This window comes from Medicago sativa, chromosome 1 (genome assembly GCF_051527215.1).
Source record: "Medicago sativa cultivar Bolivia chromosome 1, Bolivia_mono, whole genome shotgun sequence".
NCBI classification, from domain to species: domain Eukaryota; kingdom Viridiplantae; phylum Streptophyta; class Magnoliopsida; order Fabales; family Fabaceae; genus Medicago; species Medicago sativa.
In genome coordinates this window covers 79,771,452-79,790,750 of record NC_140749.1, presented here as the reverse complement: position 1 = coordinate 79,790,750, position 19,299 = coordinate 79,771,452, and the positions used below count along the sequence as shown (strand labels likewise).

The 19,299-nt window shown below is 32.9% G+C and overlaps 2 protein-coding genes across 3 annotated transcripts; both read left to right on the top strand.

Moving 5' to 3' along the window:
* Nucleotides 1-4,371: 4,371 nt before the first annotated feature.
* On the top strand, nt 4,372-8,747 carry LOC146957907 (SWAP (Suppressor-of-White-APricot)/surp RNA-binding domain-containing protein). 2 transcript variants are annotated; one of them, XM_085739586.1, is made up of 4 exons: nt 4,372-4,478; nt 5,166-6,251; nt 6,952-7,223; nt 7,813-8,747. In XM_085739586.1, the coding sequence occupies exons 2-4, from the start codon at nt 5,236-5,238 to the stop codon at nt 8,556-8,558; spliced, it is 2,034 nt and encodes a 677-aa protein (XP_085595712.1). In that variant the 5' UTR covers nt 4,372-4,478; nt 5,166-5,235; the 3' UTR covers nt 8,559-8,747. The 2 variants fall into 2 exon arrangements, with proteins under 2 accessions (XP_085595712.1, XP_085595711.1); XM_085739585.1 differs by having other exon boundaries at nt 6,952-7,229.
* A 1,707-nt stretch (nt 8,748-10,454) lies between these two features.
* LOC146957906 (GDSL esterase/lipase At5g03610-like) lies at nt 10,455-17,945 on the top strand. Its single transcript, XM_085739584.1, has 5 exons — nt 10,455-10,798; nt 10,923-11,117; nt 16,059-16,324; nt 16,670-16,979; nt 17,483-17,945. Exons 1-5 carry the CDS (start codon nt 10,738-10,740, stop codon nt 17,698-17,700), a joined length of 1,050 nt encoding a protein of 349 aa, XP_085595710.1. The 5' UTR covers nt 10,455-10,737; the 3' UTR covers nt 17,701-17,945.
* The last annotated feature ends 1,354 nt before the right edge of the window (nt 17,946-19,299 follow it).

The window sequence follows — 19,299 nt, the reverse complement described above, 5'->3', positions numbered from 1 at the left end:
TTCGATCACTAATCTCACCATTACTTAATTTTCTTGAATAATTCGCATATGAGAAATGCCTAGAGTATTTGTCATTGGGAAAATTATGATTCATTTCTCGAATAGGCCCCTTTTCAACTAGAATATCCCTTGAGGTGTTATCAAGATTCTCCCAATTTGTTGGATCATAAATATCAAAATGAGGAATTTCTTGTTCACAATCATCACCAAAATTTTCAATATTATATGCATTTGGCACATCATTAGGAACATTTGAATTATTATTAATTTCCTCATTTTCATTTTCATGATCCAAATTTTCATTGTTGTTGTTTTCCAAATTTGGCACATCAGTAGGAACATTTTCTTGGGTATCTATCTTTTTGAAAACAAATTTATCAAGAGCTCCTTGTTGTGATTTTATTAGCTCTTCATTTCGTTTTTTTTTTTTTTTTGCTTTTCACTACCAGATAAATGTTTTTTAGGAAACATCTAAAAATAAATCAGATACTCACCAATACAAACAGACAAACAAAAAAGAAAAACCGTAGTAGTAGTAAGTGAAGCAGAGAGCAATAGCACCTTAAAAGTAGACCGAAGTTTTAGCACCTGAAAATAAAAGTGCAACAAAAAATAGAAATATATCAACACAAAAAATCAAGAATTGAATCGAGAAAAAAAATACAAAAATCGAAACAAAAATCACGTGTACTGTACTACTGTAGTCTATGGGTACAAACAATTAATTAAAAAAATATCAAAAATTGATATTCAACGTGTACTGTGTTTTATGTACAGTACGTGAACTCTTGATTCTTGAATAAATCATGCTATATGCTTTTTGGTGTACAAATCTTGCTATATGGAAAAATCAAGAATTCAATTGGAAAAAACATAAATCATTCAATTAGAATTTTAAAATTCAACACTTGAAGCAATTAGATAATTGACACAATGATTATCAAAGAGAATTGGAATAAGAAAAAAAGCATAATTAGAATTCAACACTTGAAGCAATTAGAGAATTGAAACAATATTATCAAATAGAATTGGAATAAAAAAAAAAACATAAACCTAAAACAATTTACCTGGAGAGAATGATTGATTTTGGAACCTTTTGGTTTTTCTTTTTAGGTTTCTTTTTTCATCTGTCTTTCTAATTGCTCAAAAAAAGTTTTTGTTTGTGTGTTAGTTGGACCCTTTCCATTATTTTCCTCTTTATTGGGCCTTTCAACGTTTTTTTTTTTTTTTTTTCTGTTTTATTCCTGATGGGCCGAGAAAATCATTCAGATTTAGGCCGGCTGGTACGAATTACTATACGCACCCCACTTTTTCCTTCGTTTTGCTATATACACCCCCTATAAAAAAATTTTAGGGCCCCCTATGGGCATGGGCCCTAGGCCGTCACACTCGCGGCCTATGCCTAGGGCCGGCCCTGTGTGTGAGATTAATCACACTGCAGTGGCCTGACGAGCAATTGTAGCCTTGGTTGGCATTTGTCCTCGTGTTAAGGGTACTAATAAGCCAAGAGAAGTTCAGAGTTTGGATTCTAATTGTTAAGCCTTTGAACATTATAAAGTTTTGTTGTAATTTAATCGCAATGTTAGTATATTTTTTTTATCAAAGCAATAAAAAAAATTGCAAACCAGGATTAAGGCCCGAACCTACCTGTCTACACAAAAGAAAGAACAACATATCCCTAAAGAATTTGCATTAAGCAAAGAGAATATGGAAATTTAGACCAAATGGCAAAATGCTAGCCAAGTTTTATTTTCTTCAAACACCTATCTCTACAAACAACGTTCTATCCCTAGATTGTCTGTTAAGTTGAACAATATATTTGCAATTATAAGGAAATAAAACTGACAGATTACATTGGTCAAAAACGTAGAACAGATTCATCTAAGACCTAATCAATGAAAAACTTAGCTACTCATGATTAATGCACAAATAACTATTAAAAGAAAACAACATTACATGAATTTGGGATTGACTATGAGTTAGATGGCAAGCCACCATAAAATCTGCAATCCTCGACTTCAAATGTGTCTTCAATCTCCCCAAAAATTAGAACTCTTGGTTGAGATAGATGTTTGATTGGACGTTAAAAAGTTCAGGCAAATTTTATCATAGTTTTGGTTGAAATAGGTGTTTGAAGAAAATTAAAAGTAGCTAACATTTAACTATTTGGTCTAAATTTGCTTGGTTGATATGTATGCTTGATTATTTCTATAAAAAATGATTTGGTGTGATACTGTTTATACTTGATGATTTGGCATGACATATGGTTTATACTTTGATGTGATGAATTATGTTGATGATTTCTGTCAAGTGTGATTTGATATGATACAATGTTTACTTGATATTTTATGTGTTCTTCTCGATTTTGTAGTGTTACATATTTTCAAAACTGACTCCATTGTTTTTGTGTGTACATTTTTGCAAATGCAGCTATTACATGTTACCATTAGTATCTTGGAGTGAAACATATGCTTTCTCTAGAAACTCTATTTTGTCTTAGTTTATTATTTTTGGATGTGATTAGCTTTGATATAGGTGACGTTAGGTTAAAATAGTTGTAATACAATTTCACTACTGTATTAGTAAACATGTTTGAAAGCTCTTGTGATTCCTCAAATGTTAGACGATAAGCCAAATAATACGGGTAGCACTTTGGTGACATTGTGATTGGTGATATTGGTGACATTGGCCAACCTCAATGTCACATGTGGCTTTTTTCTTTTTCTTTCACAATACTCTTTTGTTGTTTTGTACAATTGTAACATTGTGGTTGGTAATGTTACCAATGTCACCAACTACAATATCACCCAAGTATTATCCAAATAATACCAGTAGAAATTAGCAATGATGGTGTCATGGTAATTTTATGTTTTTTTTTTTTTACTATTGTGATTGAATGAATCCCCGACACTTATTTGTGAGTTGGATTTAAAGGGAAAGGCTTTCGAGATTTTTAGAAAACTCGAAAACATACTCAACTTGTAGGATCCAAATCTCCTAAAAGTCTCATTAGGTCCAATTTTATAGTTCATTTATGGTTAATCAATTTCATAAAGAAAGTGAAAACCAAGTATTTTTTACTAAGAATTTCAAAATTGGATCCTAAAATTGAAAAGTTAAGAATATCAAATTTCTTCATTCTTATAATTTTTATTATTAAATTTTGCAAGTTGGTCCCCATTTTTTTTTTCAAAATTTTCAAATTGACCCATATTTTTTTTAATTGAAAATTGGCCCCTAATTTCCAATTTTCAAATCGGCCTAAAAAAATTAAAATTTATAAAAGTAGTCCAAAAAATGACAACGATGGGATTTTTTTATTATTCTTTCCAAACCAAAATACTCTCTCTGTCCCAAATACCAATTTTTTTTGAGTAAATTACAATCCCCTCCCCTCAAAGATGCTTGAATTACACTCCCTTCCCCTCTTATGTTAAAATATACACTACCCTCCCCTCTTATTCAAAACATATTAGAAAATAATTCACTCCCCTCCCTTGAGAGAAGCTTGAATTACATTTCCCTCCCCTCTTAAGTTAACATCTACGCTTTAGTCCCTCAATAGTTTTTTTTATTTCTAATAATCTAGAAAAAAATAATCTAACACACTTCAAAGAAAAATAGTATTGCAGGTTCATTTTAATATAATCAAATTTTGAATACATATCTTTCTCTATTTTTTATTCACAATTTCATTAACATATAGTTTTAAACCCTATTATAAAATATGAAACAACCCAAAATAAAATTAAAATATTTAAAAAATTACTAAAGTCGATTAAGTATGGTTATTTAAAAATGAATTTTATACTCTAAATTATAAAATTAATAACAAAAGATTTAAATTTAATTGTCATTGACATTTAGATTATAAAGAAACGAATTTATATTTTTTAAATGGTGATTCAAAATTAATATATATTATAAAAATATTTATTTATGTTAAAATAGATTAAAGTGTAGTCCATATTTCATTATTAAGGGAGGGGGATGTAATTCAAGCATCTTATAGGGGAGGGGAGTATAAATTTTACTTTTCAAGGGAGGGGATTGTATATTTTAACATAAGAGGGGAGGGCAGTGTAATTCAAGCATCTTTGAGGGGAGGGGAGTGTAATTTACTCTTTTTTTTTTTGTTGATACAAATACACACTCTAAATTTAACTTGTAAAAATACTTCACACATTTCTATCATTTTAAATTAGATTTGAATTTTCTTAAAAAATTAAATTACCTCAAAATATTTTTTCATCCAAATATACTCAACTATTCAGGTGAAATAGTATTTTATTTTATTTGGAGTTGAATTTTGAAGGGGAAGGGGACTCCCTAGATTAAAAAGCCCTTAAAACAGTCCCTAACAATTTTATTCTGACTTTAATTTCAAAATTACATTTTTGGATAGAATAGAACCCTATTTTCATTTTCACAACGCGCGCACTCTCTCATCTCTCTCTCGATCGATCCTCTTTCTCACGGTATCGATCTCAATCTCTATTTTTCTCTTCCAATTCGTGATTTCTTGTTGCGGCAATTTCTTCTGTTCACTACATCTATACTTTTCTTGTTTGATTATTATTTCTAAGTTTTATTTGTATTTACTTTTTGATTTTCTCAGTTCTAAGGTTTTTTTTTTTAATTTTGTTGAACCACATTTATATAATAATAGTCTCAACATTAGGTTTAGTATTTTAGACTCTAATTTTCACCAACAATAGTACACACAAAGTAGTAGTTTTGAAGTGAATGTTGGGATGCTTAGGAAAAATTCGATTTTTCTTTCCCAGATTTGCGGCCACAATTATAGAATTGCGTCGCAGCAGAGCTTTGCTTTACTCCTTGCCGGATTCTGCAATTGTGCGCGCTGCAATTCTCAACATCCACACCTTAACGGAAAACTGATTATACCTTCTGTTGAATTATTGAGAGTTGAGAGTTAGTAGTTGGTCAATTGCTGTTAATTTAACACGAGGAAGTAAATTGGGCTAAATTTGTTTATGAAAAATGTTTATGTTAAAAACTTTAATTAACTTTCAGTCTTTTTTAAAAAATTTCTTATCTTTACCAGAATATGATTTTCATGTCAGGTTGAAATTATTTAATTGGATTGTGATCTGTTTAAGATAACAGAAATGAATGATTTTTTTGCCTTTTGTTGTTTGTAGGTACATTAAGATACTTATCATCATAGAGAGTAGACGAGGCTTATTCTAGCCATATATCGTTAAGAGACTCATGGAACGTCCAAATCATGATTATGCTGCTGCGTCTGCTATGGCGTATGCTCAGCAACAGCGACCGGCTGCTAATATGCAACAACAGCAGCAGTTTGGATTTCATCCCCAACATCAGCAGTTTCCTTCTGCGATGCATGGTCCACCTTTTATACCCCCTGGTCCCGGTGCTGCACATCCCTCTATGCAGCAGTTCCCTTTTCATCATGCAATGCAACATCAGCTGCACCATCAAGGCCCTCCTCCACCTCATCTTCTTCTCCAGCAGCAGCATCAAGCACCTCCTGCATTCCCTTCTCATTATCCTCCCCATCTTGCTCCATCACCATTTTTTGATTCTGCTCCACCCCCAGTCGCTCCTCCTTCTGATCCCGAACTTCAAAAGAGAATTGACAAACTTGTTGAGTATGCGGTGAAAAATGGCCCTGAATTTGAAGCCATGATTTGTGAAAAGCAACGAGATAATCCTTCTTATAGTTTTCTCTTTGGTGGGGAGGGCAATGCTTATTACCGTTTTAAGCTTTGGTTATCAAGTCGACCCCAAGGTGGTCCATTCAACCAACCATTTCCGTCATCTTCCATGTCAATGATCCATCCTTCTCCTAATCCTATGATGAGCCCATCTCCTAGTGGTCCTCCAATGAATCCGATCGGAATTGGATCTTCGCCTTCAATGCTAGTCCCGCCTCCGTTCCAACAATTCTATGATCAACAACACCACCATCAACATCATCAGTCTTTTGGGCTTCATGGTCGACCTGAGTATGATCAGTCATCCAAGTCTTTCAAAGGGCTCCCCGGACCACTTCCATCTGATGTTGCAATGGAACTGAGTAATGTTCTTAACAATTTGAATGGTACAAAGGAATCCATTAAAGGGGCTAAACTCTGGTTCATGCAGAGAGCACCATTTGCACCAGCTCTAGCAGAGACTCTTAGAGATAGGGTATTTGCATTTGATGATGTTGAGAGACAGTTACATATAATATACCTTGCAAACGACATTCTTTTTGACAGGTAGCATTGCTTATCATTTCAGTGAACTAGTCTTTTGCTCATATCTGAAACATAGTTTGATTGATTAATATATGATATACTCTTAGAATTGTGCTTCTAATCAACAGAAAGTATAGATCACTTTCTCACTGTATTTTTTGTGATTCTATTTTGTTGTCAAAATAAGCTTGTTGGTATGAGTTTATGGTTTATCCCCCTGTCTGCGTTTTTTGCCTGATTGTTGGGTTAGTTTCACGGCAGGAGGAATGTGATAAGAGTCCTGTCTAGTAGGAGTTGCAACTTGCAACTGCCCGTGTATCCTTACCGCACAAGTGCATATAGCGCACAGCTTTTTCTTCCCCGAGTCTCATTTGCTTCATCTTTTTTAAAAATATGCTATTTCCATCCTAAGCTTGAATCTCAACTGAAAATTTAAAATAGGCAAACAGATGGGGTGGATTTTGTTTGGGATGTTTGTTAATTGTTTCTACTTTCTTGCTCAAAGGCTTGTGATTTTGGTGCCTTGATTGTTTATACTTTTCAGGTCAAAGGTTTGAATTTTTTTTCTTAAATTGCACTTTTTTTTTGCAAGTTTTGCCTTGGCTAGATCATTCACCTCAAGCTTATTTTGCTCTGCTTATTTATAGTCTTCTTGAGATTGTTGCTAACATGCATGTTTCTGCTTTTCAACGTCCTTGACCTTTGTGTTACTAATTTGCAGCTTAAATCGAAGGGCAAGCACTCACGACCTTGACAATGAGGCCCTTGCGTTTAAACCTGTGTTAGGCTCTATGCTTGCAAGAATTTATCATAATCCACAAAGCAATGAGGAATATAGGAAAAGATTGCAGCAAATGGTGGAGTTCTGGGCTTCTAAAGAGGTATATGATCAAGAGACTATATCTTCACTCAAGGTTGAGATGTTTAGTGGGCCGCAGACAAATTCTTTTCCTGCAACACAAAAGGACTTATCTTCTGCTTCAGCAGATTCAGGTGCAGGTAAGCTTCTGTTTAATGTTAATGCATCATGGCATGCAAAAGTTAGTGAATTACTTCTGTAATAACTGAATGATTTCCAAGATGTGGGGCAATAATTTGTTTGGAAATACTCCATAGCCGTAATTATTGTAACTTGTGAAATGACCGTCTTTTAAAAAAAATGTTTCATTGATGTCGCATGATTTCTTTCAGCTTTCAACACCGGGGCAAGGCTTGAGTAACTTCTGCTGTGTCATATGTTGTAAATTTATCCATGAAACAGGGCAAGCTACTTTGCTATTTTGTGTTTTCTTTTCTTTTCTTTTCTTCTATTCACAAATCATTGTTTTATAATGAATGACAAGGCACAAGGCAGAATGTTGCGAGTAAATGATTACTAACCGTGGCCCCCAGGATGACATTTTCATATAAGTATACCATATTACCATCTAATCCGACCAATAATTTTTTTAAATGACAACTTAGTTTAGTGCGCTTGGTGTGATTTACGTTTTTTTTTTAACAGTGATTTACTAGATATTGATTGTTTTGTGGGTTATATTATTTGATTTTTTAGAAATTATAATCTCTCTCCCATTTGCAGGAATACTGCAGACTCCAAACCATATTGTCCAGCAGTGGCAAGCTGATAGGATGAGCTCTGGTACAATTGTCTTGGATCAAGACCGCCCCGATAAAATTCTGGGGCAATCTATTGCAGCTCAGCAATTTCTTACAAATTCTGCTCCTCCTAGTGCCTTTCCAGGGTCCATGGGTATACCATCTTCTGTTCAACCAACCAATCAACCTCCATCATCTGGCACAGGCGAACAATTACCTCCATATCCACTGTTTCCACCTGGCCTCATTCCTGGAATGGTTAGAAAGATGCAGATTGGTAGCGGGGTCCCTTATTCTCCTATGAGCCCTTTGGATATCCCAACTATGATACCACCGTCAACTGTACCACCATCAGAAATTCTTCAAAGAGTGTCCAAGTTTTTTAAAGAAATTGGAGAGGTAAATCCTTCTGAGGGTCCTATGAATTCTGAATCAAGAGACGAAGACGATGAATACGATGGAGAATATGAGAGAGAATCTCAAGTACGAAAGGGAGGTGCTTGCATACCTCCACCCCCACACTTGCAGCAGATTGATCCAGAGACAGGGACCTACGCCGATGGAAGTGTAGATCGCAAGCCGGGGGCAAGTGGCTCGGGAAGGTTAGGACTTGGGGCCACAGCCGATCCAAATGAGGTGAGTCAGTATGATGATGTATATTCATCTTACAGGAAGCAGAGAAGCACAAATTATCATACATCCATGAGTGCTAGAGCGACGGTGAAATGAAAGCACCTGTTACCGTATCATAATAAGTTGTGTTATTGGGTCACTTGGGTGTTAGACTAGGTCTGCTAGCCTTGTCTTTGTTGATGTTTCTCTAAAACTGATATGCTTTTTATCTATGATCCAATGTTTTTGTCATGGATGATTGGATGTATCTCTGACAGAAATGAAGTTCTGGCAAGCTTGAAAGCACACTTGGAGATGAGATAAAATTTAAAAAAAAAAAAAAAGATAATTTCAAATTCATCCAAATTCGACTCCAGGGTAACTTTTGGTCCTTGGTTAACTTTGGTATTTTCGCATATGGTTTAACCTGGTATTCTGTCCCCATTTGGCGTATTCGACTCTCTCAACTATGTTTTTTTATTTATTTTAACTTTACCATCTTACTCAACAAATTGCACTGAATGTTGTGCTATTTTTAACATGAACACGGAATAAAAATGAAATAATTAGGGTTAGGGCAGACTCAAGGTTTGGCGAATACTTACAAAGCTACTTACAAATCTTTTATCTACCAGAGGTTATCATTATGGTAACGGGAGTTGAACTCACTCTTTTTATGGCATGAGTCTACCTATTTATCGACTGGGCTAACCATTATTGATAGTAGTTTTCTTATTTTTGAGGGAGGAGCATAGCTTCTATTCATTGGTTGATGGTAGTTTTCTACTAGTTCTTATCTTCTGTATCTTTACGAGATCAATAAGAGAAAACGTGAATAACTAATAATCATGTAATTGAATAATTTTACTTATAATTGGTTATTAAGAAAGTATCAGGTATTAAGATATTCCATTCAACCTCCAAAAAAAAAATGGCATTCCATTAAAAAATATTAATTATTTAAGATAAATGAAAAATATTGCATGAAATGAATTAATTCAACAATCTTTCACAATATTTTATTTATGGGAAATGATAACTAATGTTCTGGGGTATTAGTTAAGGAAACTAAATTAAAAAATTTGCATTAGGAAAAAGTGAAAGTGGAATGTTCACCTTTATGAAAGTAAAAAAGTTGTTATTTTTAATAAAAAATTTCTACTTTTTATTTTCTTAACTACGTGCCTCGGGGCACATGTTAGCACGATATGACAAATGTTTAATTATATATCTTCTCTTTGATGCATCAAGACATCTGTGCAACTAACTCTGTTATATAACGAGTGACTAATTAAAAAAACCCTAAACATGCAAACATTTCAATTTTGAATGCAATACTTTTTTCTCTCTCAATGCAATGTTAATTATTATGCTAACAAAATTCAATGTTTGATTGACATTATAGTTGTGGAAAATTGCTTTTCTCCCTTTTAAAATTGCTCATTCCCTTGACTCAGCAGAAGTTAGATCAGTTCAATTATTTTTTAAGTCGGGTCAACCGATCTTAAAAATGCCAGCATGAGTTAACTATCGCTAAAAAATGACGAGCGTATGTTAACTCATGCTAGATCAAATGAATGAACAATTTTGAAACGGAGAAAAGTAATTTTCATAGTTGTGTGAGTCTTTGGGCTTGTAGTTTCTGTTTTTTCAATTAAGATGATTGTTCATATTAGTTGAGTTTGTTTTTGGTTTTTATTTTATTTTGAGAGGTCGGTGCGGCGACTCTTGTATTTATTTTACTTTTTTTTATTCTAAATATAAAAAAAGACAAACTTTTGATCCATTTATTCAAGTTGTTTAAAAAACACTCTTATAATATTTATTGAGTTTATCTTTTTTTAAAATTTGGTTTTACTTATTTTGATGAAATTTATACAAATTGATCTCATTTTCATTTTCTCCATAACCAATGAAAATTGTTGATGTAAAATCTAATTCAAGGAGAAGATAAAAAAAAAAAAAAAAAACACTCCAATATTAAAGAAATGGGAATGAAGTTTTTTTTTTTGTTTTGATCAAAGGCATGACGCTATTTAGTTTTCATCAACATTAAAGAGATGGGTCTGTCAATATTTATTGATAGTCAATACAAAAGTTTCAGAATAGAAATTACATAATCATTCATCCATATTTGGTGAACTTTGTGACCCTTCTTGAGCAGATCATATATTCAACCGTTTTTTTTTAGGGAATATATTCAAGCATTTTTTTTTAGGGAATATTCAAGCATTTGTTGCTTATAAATAGAATAGGGGAGAATAATACACTTTGATATCACCAATCTCTATCATCAATGGCAAAGCAACTCATAATCATGCTTCTCCCTTTGCTTCTTCTTCTTTTCATTTTATCAGGTATTAAATCATTAAGAGCCAACATCATAATTCAATTAAATGTCTTTTGTTTGTTCATATTTTTTTGTTTATTCATTTTTATTGGTTTTCTATTGTGTGACACAAATTAATGCAAATGTTACAGAAGTGGTCGAAGGGACTAAGAAATCATATGGCGTGTATGACAAAAACTTTGTAAAATTGTTTGTATTTGGAGACTCATATGCTGACACAGGCAATTTTGTGGACTCACCATCGTACAAGCCACCTTATGGAATCACATTTCCTGGTAAACCTGCTGGAAGATTCAGTGATGGTCGCGTTCTTACCGATTACATTGGTAACTATCTTCTCTCTCTATTGAATACTAAATTATACTGTTAGATCATTCCAATTTTATAGCATATGGTGGTTAGTATCAAAGAGCATAAATTAATTTTACTCGTTCTTTTTTATCTTTGTGTCACATTATGAGTAGAGTTGGTCAAATAACTAAATGAGATTTTTTTTTTCACATGTAATTTTTTTTCTCACATGTTTCTTTAATGACAAATATTAGTAGTGAATGATTAGATTAATCGTACTGAATTTTTCGGTCTAAATTTGAACAATTTGAACTATCTATAAACCCTTCTTTTTTACACATGTATTTAATAAATCACGTCATAGCAGACTGAATCTTTCGTCTTAGTTTGAAAAAGTTGAACTATCCAACCCTTCTTCTTAACACACGTATTCAATACAATCTAACCTTTATTTTTTACACATGTATTCAATGTATTCAATCAAATCACGTCATAGTAGTGACATATTTGATTGATTGCATGTAGAACATTTTCAAACGTAGCCTCATTTGTTTATTTTGTAATCTTGTTTTTTATTTTTACAAGATCCCGTTTTTATATTTTACTAGGGAATCAATGAGTACAAAACGTGATCGGTCTAATTAACTTAACTTTCAAAGAAGATTTTCGTTAATAGTGCCTCAAATCTCAATAAATTAATTTTAGAGTACAATTTAACTCATTGTTTTAAGTTTGACTTATAATCCTCTAAAAAAAAATAAAAGTTTGAGTTACAATAGAAATGTAAAGGTTACATTCATCAAAATGGAAAATTGCTGCTATTTGGTTGAATTTTCCCACTTACAAGTGTCAATTTGTTTTATGTTTGACTTACAAGTGTCATGCGAGCCAATTCAAAGCAACTCAATGCTGCTATTGTTTGGGAAAATCGCTTTTCCCACTTTACACAAAGTAAAAAACATCATGAAATAACAAGTTTAACTTCAAATTTCATTGATAGTTAACTACCATCTGTTAAAATTCAGCTGCAGTAACTGTCGTTGGAGTTAAACTTGTCATTTCATGGTGTTTCTTAGCTTTGTTTGAAATGGAAAAAGCAATTTTCATTGTCAGGTTTGAGGGATTATTTTGGATGTATTATTCTTCGGTTCGACTTTTGATCTAGTTAGGCTGGGTTTAATCTCGTCACTTCTTAATCCTACTATTTTGTTAGAGTTTGCCTGTTTTAGTTAGGGGTGTTGCGGTGCGGTTTTGAGGTTAAAAGTCACTCAAAGTGCAAGATAAAAAACATACGGTTTGTTTGGGTTCAATTAGATTTTAAAATAAAAAACCAAACCAAATCAAACAAAACCAATGCGATTTTTGGGATGGTTCTTGCGGTTTTTTGCAAGGCAATACAATTTTTTTTGTTTCCAACATTAATCAAATTTTTGTTTCCAACATTAATCAAATTAAAAACAATTTATTCCCAACAATGTTTCAAATGTGATCCAACTTACCATTCATTTTTATTCTACAATGTTTCCATCAATATAAACCAAACCATGTGGTTGAGTGAAAAAATGATCTAAATACATCCGAACCAAATGTGATTTTTGCGATTTTTAATTTGAATTGGTTCGATTTGCAGTTTTTCTAATGGATTGTTTCAGTTTTAAACACCCAACACCCCTAATTTTAGTACCCTTTATACTTCTTTTAGAGGAACTTTATTTTATTTTTTTGAGAGAGCTTTATTTTAATATTATCTCGCAATTAATATATATATTTTTTTAAAAACAATATAACTCAATGGGTTGAAATGTAAAAAGCATGGCTCACATTGAATCAAATCATGGATGGAAACCCACAAGTTGAAGTCAATTACTCTCCAATTGAGCATATAACCGATCTATGCATATTTACAAAATTCCATTTTTTTTTCTTCATAAAATATCATAGATGTTTTTTATTGTACTTTAGCTTCGATTTTTTAATTTCATTTTTCAACCAGTTTAAAATTTTCTAAAAAAAAATAGGGGACTCAACCCACAAAGCAGTTGTGGGTCGAACCGGTCTGTTTTGAGAACTCTTACATAAGTTCATTCTTCATTTTTTTTTAAAGAAAGAATAAGTTCATTCTTCATAAAATGTAATTAAAAGTTACTAGTATCATGTGAGTGTGACATATTATAAGTCCATATTTTCAAACGTTGCTGGGGTGAGTACATGTTTTATTACGATTTTGATTATCAATTATAAGCAGTAAGCTGTAATTTTTCTCGTGTAAAAAAATCGAAGACTAATTAAAACAAAAAAAATTTGATTCAAACAAATTAAGCATATGATAGAATAAGAAAATCAAATAAATTAGAATAAATAATATATTTTTGTAAAAGTGATCTTATTTGATCTATAAATGCCACAAAATAAGATCAACGTTACCGAACTAGACTCAAATATCTTAAACAATGTCTCAAATTTGAGTCTGGTGGTAAGAAAAACATCATTGGAAGGGGATATCTCGCTTAAACTTAAGATGGTTAGTTACATCAATTATCCTTCGCCGCCTGCTGTTATGTTTGAGTTTTATCTGTCATTAACATAGATCTTGGAAGAAAGCTAGCAACAACAAGAAGGATAGCAACAATCTAGCTTAGAGGCAAAAGAACATTCATCTTCGAAGAAAGCTAGCTTATCAACAATCTGAGTTTTAAGAGTCAAAGATCTTAAAGAACCAAATCAAGCATATGTCTTAACCTTTCTTCCCAAAAGAACGTACAAAACTCCATTAGAATAGGGAGGAAAATCGAATAATTATATTTATCCCCTTAAGCATGTTTGATGCAATTAAGTTCATCCAGTTTTACTGATAATGATTATTCTTCAATGTAATGATGCTAATTCCCGTATTGCTATTGTTCTTTTGAGAAATGCTAATATTAGCAATTCTCTGCAACATCATTGTAACCCTTTTTACACTATTTTTGTCACAATTCAAAAAATCCCAAATCAACCCACCTCTTAAGAGACAACTGAAAGTGTTGTTATTACTATTAGTCTACTGATCTCAACAATAACAACCCTGAATCAGCTTTAATTGATTTTCCTCAATGAATCTCAAAATCCATTCCAAATCAAATTCATCAAATTTGAAAAAGAGATGGTTGCAGGGGAGAAAGAGAAGAGGAAAGGTGGTCGATGGCGGAGAGGAGGACGGCGGCGGAGGGAGGTGACAGCAGAGATGTTAGCGAAGGATAATTGATGGTGGGTGGTGAGTTATGATGTCGTAAGGGGAGAAGGAGAAGATGAATGGGTTTTCTCTGTTTCTACTCTCACGGTTTTCTTTCCATAGCTTTAATTGAATAATTTTTTTTTGGCTAAAATATGCTTTTGGTCCCTGCAAATATGGCTCATTTGGGTTTTGGTCCCTGTAAAAAAAAACTTTTGAAATCAGTCCCTGCAAAATTTTTTGTTTTTTAAAATAGTCCCTGGGCCCACTTTCTTGCTTATTTGGCAGGTTTTTGCTTAGGTGTCACTTGCTGACTGTATATAAACTGTACACGTGGCATTTAATTTGATTTAAATAAATAAAAAATAAATTAATAAATAAAAAATGTTTTTATTTATTTTTATAATAGATTTTGTTTGTTTTAAAATCATTAAAATAAAAAAGGGGAAGAAAACTTTGAAACCCAGCAAACATATATGCAGCGCAGCTTCTCTTAAACTCATATGTAGCTTCATCCAAATCCAATCCAATCAAATGGACACAGATGCATCTCAGATCCGACCCACGAGCTCTAATCTTCCCACCATCAACCGACGAAACAGTCCCGATCTCCCGACCACGGTACCCGAGGCTAACATCAAGCGAATCGTACGAAACTGAAAAAAAATCTCTGTTACAAACTTTGAGTTTTAGGGAGAAGGATGGGTCGAGAATTGGTTTAGGATTTGCTTTGATTGAGATATGGTTGAGCTGAATTCGAGCTAGGTGAAGTTCTGGATCGGATGGGTAGAGGAAGAAGATTGCGGCGGCGAGGAAGAGGAGGACGACGGCTGAGATAAGGTAGTTGCGGCGGTTGTTGCGACGGTGGATGGGGTAGTATGAGGGAAGAGGTTGTTGCGACGGTGGCTGGATAGGATTTCAAGTTATTGTTTCCATGTTGTTCTTCAAGTGTTGTAATTTGCTGTTGTTGGGCTATGAATAAAAGGGGAAGAGGTTGATGTTAATATTGGGTTTGCTACAATTTATGAGCTTCATTTTTTATTTTATCAAAACAACAAGAGGATAAGAGAAGAATTTTTGGGTTTCATTGTTTATGGCTTTGAATGAGAAGATGAACTTGATAAAATGAAGATGAGGAAGAAGAAAGAAGAAAGAAGAGGTGTGTGCATCACGTGAGAAGAAGAAAGCCAAATAAAAGAAATTAATATAAAAACATTTTTCAGATTTATTAATTTATTTAATATTTATTTAATTCCTTTTAAATTCCACATGTACAAGTTGGTACAGTCATCAAGTGACACCTAAGCAAAAACCTGCCAAATAAGCAAGAAAGTGGGTCCAGGGACTATTTTAAAAAACAAAAAATTTTACAGGGACTGATTTCAAAAGTTTTTTTTTACAGGGACCAAAACCCAAATGAGCCATATTTGCAGGGATCAAAAGCATATTTTAGCCTTTTTTTTTTTAAAAAAAGGTGTACCACGCGGCACACCCTGATTGGGCAACGTTATATAACATAAAACACCCAATGTTACACAAGTGGAACCCCACACCAACATGGTGTTTAAATTAACAAGCAAGAAATAGACCTTTTGATAAGTGAAAAAAGAATGCCAAGAGAGTAAATGTACAAATTGGACTTCAAAACAGGGCATAATAGGCTTACTAGTTTGTATTACTGTTTTTACCTTTTGGTTTGATTCATTCATTCATTTAACCTCGTTTGGTTCTTGCTCATGCATGTGTGTGTTGTTATTACATGCAGCTTCCTTTCTGAAAATTGAAACCCCTACACCATATGCATTGAGAAATTCCTCAACTCTACAATATGGAATCAACTTTGCTTATGGAGGAACAGGTGTTTTCAAAACATTGACCAATGGGCCAAACATGACTGTTCAAATTGACTCATTTGAGAAGCTAATCCAACAAAATGTCTATACCAAACAAGACCTCCAATCCTCTGTTGCTCTTGTCGTCAATTCTGGCAACGATTACACTGCCTTTTTAGTAAACAATAGAAGCATTACGGTAAGTGTTTATATTATTTTCTTCACATTTATAATAAGTAGGAAAGATTTTTTGTTGTGACTATATCATTTGTGCGAAATATTTTTTGGTTTTTGTTAATGAATAATCTTTGTCAAAGAACCCACGTAACCATCTTCAATGTGGTCTCTCATTTGCAACCATATTTTTTCTCTCAGCAAAGCACAAACCTAAAATCTTCGTTTAAAACATTCGAGTCCAATTTCCCTCGAAATGTTGGTATGAGACAAAATTAGAGAAAATTTTATATTTTTTTGGTTTCAATTTTCTTATTGATATCTCAACTTTTTCTACTAATATATTTGTTTTTTGTATTTCATTTGGTAGGAAATAAAATCCTTCACTACAAGCCTTATCAATCAACTATCCATAAATGTTCAACGCATCCACAAATTGGGAATAAATAAAGTAGCAATTGGATTATTGGAACCAATTGGGTGTTTACCTCAGATAACTTTGGTAACTTTCCATCTTAGTTGCGTTGACCTTTTAAATTTGGTCTCAGAAGATCACAACAAAGAACTACTCCAAACTGTGCTACAACTTAACCAACAAGTTAGAAAAGCAGTTTATGTGACACTAGACCTCTACAACGCTTTCCTCTCTACGATTAAAACTATGCAGAAAAAGCATGATGGTATGTCCTTTTGATCTTTTTACCAATTAACCACTATATTCTCTTTTGGGTTTAACAGTTATGTTCCCAAGTGACATAACCGTTGGGATCGAGAGATAAATAAAGCATGATCAAATATTATTATAAATAATATATTATCCAATTTGATTGCCACTAATGTAAAAATACATAAACTGTTAATGTGAAGTTTAATCTCAACAGTCGATTCGTACAAAATTATTTGACTTTAACGATAACTATTTCCAAAGTCACACATATGAAATATAGCTATTTGTTGATATATTCTGTAAACCTTTTACATTAGTGGTGTATCAAAATTAAAAGTGCATTATACTAATCCTCATAGATAACATATTAGCTTTATATGCTTTCTCGAGCAATACATTATTTTCATCCTTAATTTTGAAGATGTATAGTTGTTGTAATACTAAGAAATATATATGTTTGCAGTTTGAACATCTGATTGTATTGCAAACTTCTATTTTTTGTTCTCCTTTGTACAGAAAACTCAACCCTGATGAATCCATTGAAATCATGTTGTGAGGGAGATGGTTTGACAAATACTTGTGGAAAAGAGGATGATAATGGAGAAAAGAAATATAGTGTATGTGAGAAACCAGAAGTTTCATTCTTTTGGGACAATGTTCACCCTTCTCAAAATGGTTGGCATGCTGTCTACACACTGTTGCAATCTTCTCTCCGTCAACTTAATTATCGATAAGAACTTTTGATAGTTATGGATTTGTAATCTTCATGCTAGTATTATGCATCTTATTGAAAAACATAATTATTATTTTCCAATCACATATTCTCTTATCAAATTTAATTACTTGTTCGTCAACTCTAGCTCGAACTATGACTTAAGGGTTTTGGGATGTATGCCTTCTTAGGCTGGATCCGGATTGTCTATTGTAACGGTCCCAAAAAAACAATCTAACATTTCAGATTTATGCAGGTTTCACATAATTTCGATTTCAACCATTCATTTTTTATCAGACGGTTGGTAGCGTAATGCAATTACCGTGCAGAATCAAGTTCGTCTTGGGATGACCGACTCTATTTTGGTTTATTTTTGGTTGATTTTCTTGGTCGTCGCAAGTAAAATTTTAGTTTATGTTGTTTTTTCAATTTTTTCTCATTGATAAAAAATGGACAAAATTAAGATGCATTTACTTAGATGTTTTTCATATGGTTATTTAGCCTATCAACCAATTATCCAACCGTTCATCTAATCGTTTGTACCTTGATTGCACATATTCATTCATGTGTATCCTTAAAGTATTAATAATACTCTATTTGACGCATTGCTTTCTCAAATATTGAACGATCAATTTATACATGTTTCTATCTTTTTTAAGGAAACAAACACAATTCATTGCATTATCAATCATGGATCATATATGTGATGGTACATCAATATAGAGGTGGGAGCTAGCTAGCATTACACGAGACTTATATTTGCTAGTTTATCAGCGATCCCATTAACTTGTGTTCGATTGAAGTTGGCAAGAGAGTTTTGAAAATTTCTTCGAAAAAAGAGAGTTTTGAAAATTATTTTGAAACAACCGCTACATTATGCAACCAAATTCACTGTCTTCCTATACTTGTTTCTGAAATAATCGTCAACCTTGTTAGAGTCTAACACAAAATCAACATTATCTAACTTAAGGTTTACACCCAGTCAAGTATCGTATACAAACTCATCGCTTCATCCACTTTGACATCACAAAGAGAGCAGTACCAGAGAGTTTTTGCAAGCACGAAATTACCTTCTTTGTCTCTCTAAGACCTGGACAACTCGACCCCAGCTGATTAATGTTAGAAGTGTATTTTCAGTGCATCATCATGTCAGCGCTTATGATGCATATTTCCTACACACTAAATTAACTGTAACGTATACGTTATCATTGACTATACATACGGTGATACGGACATGATAATTTTGAGTAATGATATTTTGACATCCATTTGATGACAACTTTGTTGACAACCTTGTTTTTCTCACTTCTTATTGGTCAAAAACAATGGAGAGAGAAAAAGGAAGAAAGAGGATAACAACATCATGTGAGTATGAGAGATAAAGTTGTCCAAAAGTTGTCAAAAAGTGGTTGTCAAAATATCATTTCTAGATAATTTTAGAGTAGTATTTATACTCATTCTACATGCATGTGAATCACCCCAATACACGCCTAATACTATACTATATATTCTATTCTATTCAGCAACAAAAAAAAAAAAAAATACTATACACTTTTTTTTTTTGAAAGATCCATACTATACACTTAGTAGTGCATAACTAAATACCAAAATATTTTCTTTA

Excerpts from the sequence above, each read along its gene's own strand:
- LOC146957907 (XM_085739585.1), top strand. The coding sequence starts at position 5,236 with ATGGAACGTCCAAATCATGATTATGCTGCTGCGTCTGCTATGGCGTAT. Across the intron at positions 6,252-6,951 it reads AACGACATTCTTTTTGACAG|CTTAAATCGAAGGGCAAGCA; the intron begins GTAGCATTGCTT and ends ACTAATTTGCAG. Across the intron at positions 7,230-7,812 it reads TTCAGCAGATTCAGGTGCAG|GAATACTGCAGACTCCAAAC; the intron begins GTAAGCTTCTGT and ends TCCCATTTGCAG.
- LOC146957906 (XM_085739584.1), top strand. The coding sequence starts at position 10,738 with ATGGCAAAGCAACTCATAATCATGCTTCTCCCTTTGCTTCTTCTTCTT. Across the intron at positions 10,799-10,922 it reads TCTTCTTTTCATTTTATCAG|AAGTGGTCGAAGGGACTAAG; the intron begins GTATTAAATCAT and ends CAAATGTTACAG. Across the intron at positions 16,325-16,669 it reads TAAACAATAGAAGCATTACG|GAAATAAAATCCTTCACTAC; the intron begins GTAAGTGTTTAT and ends TTCATTTGGTAG.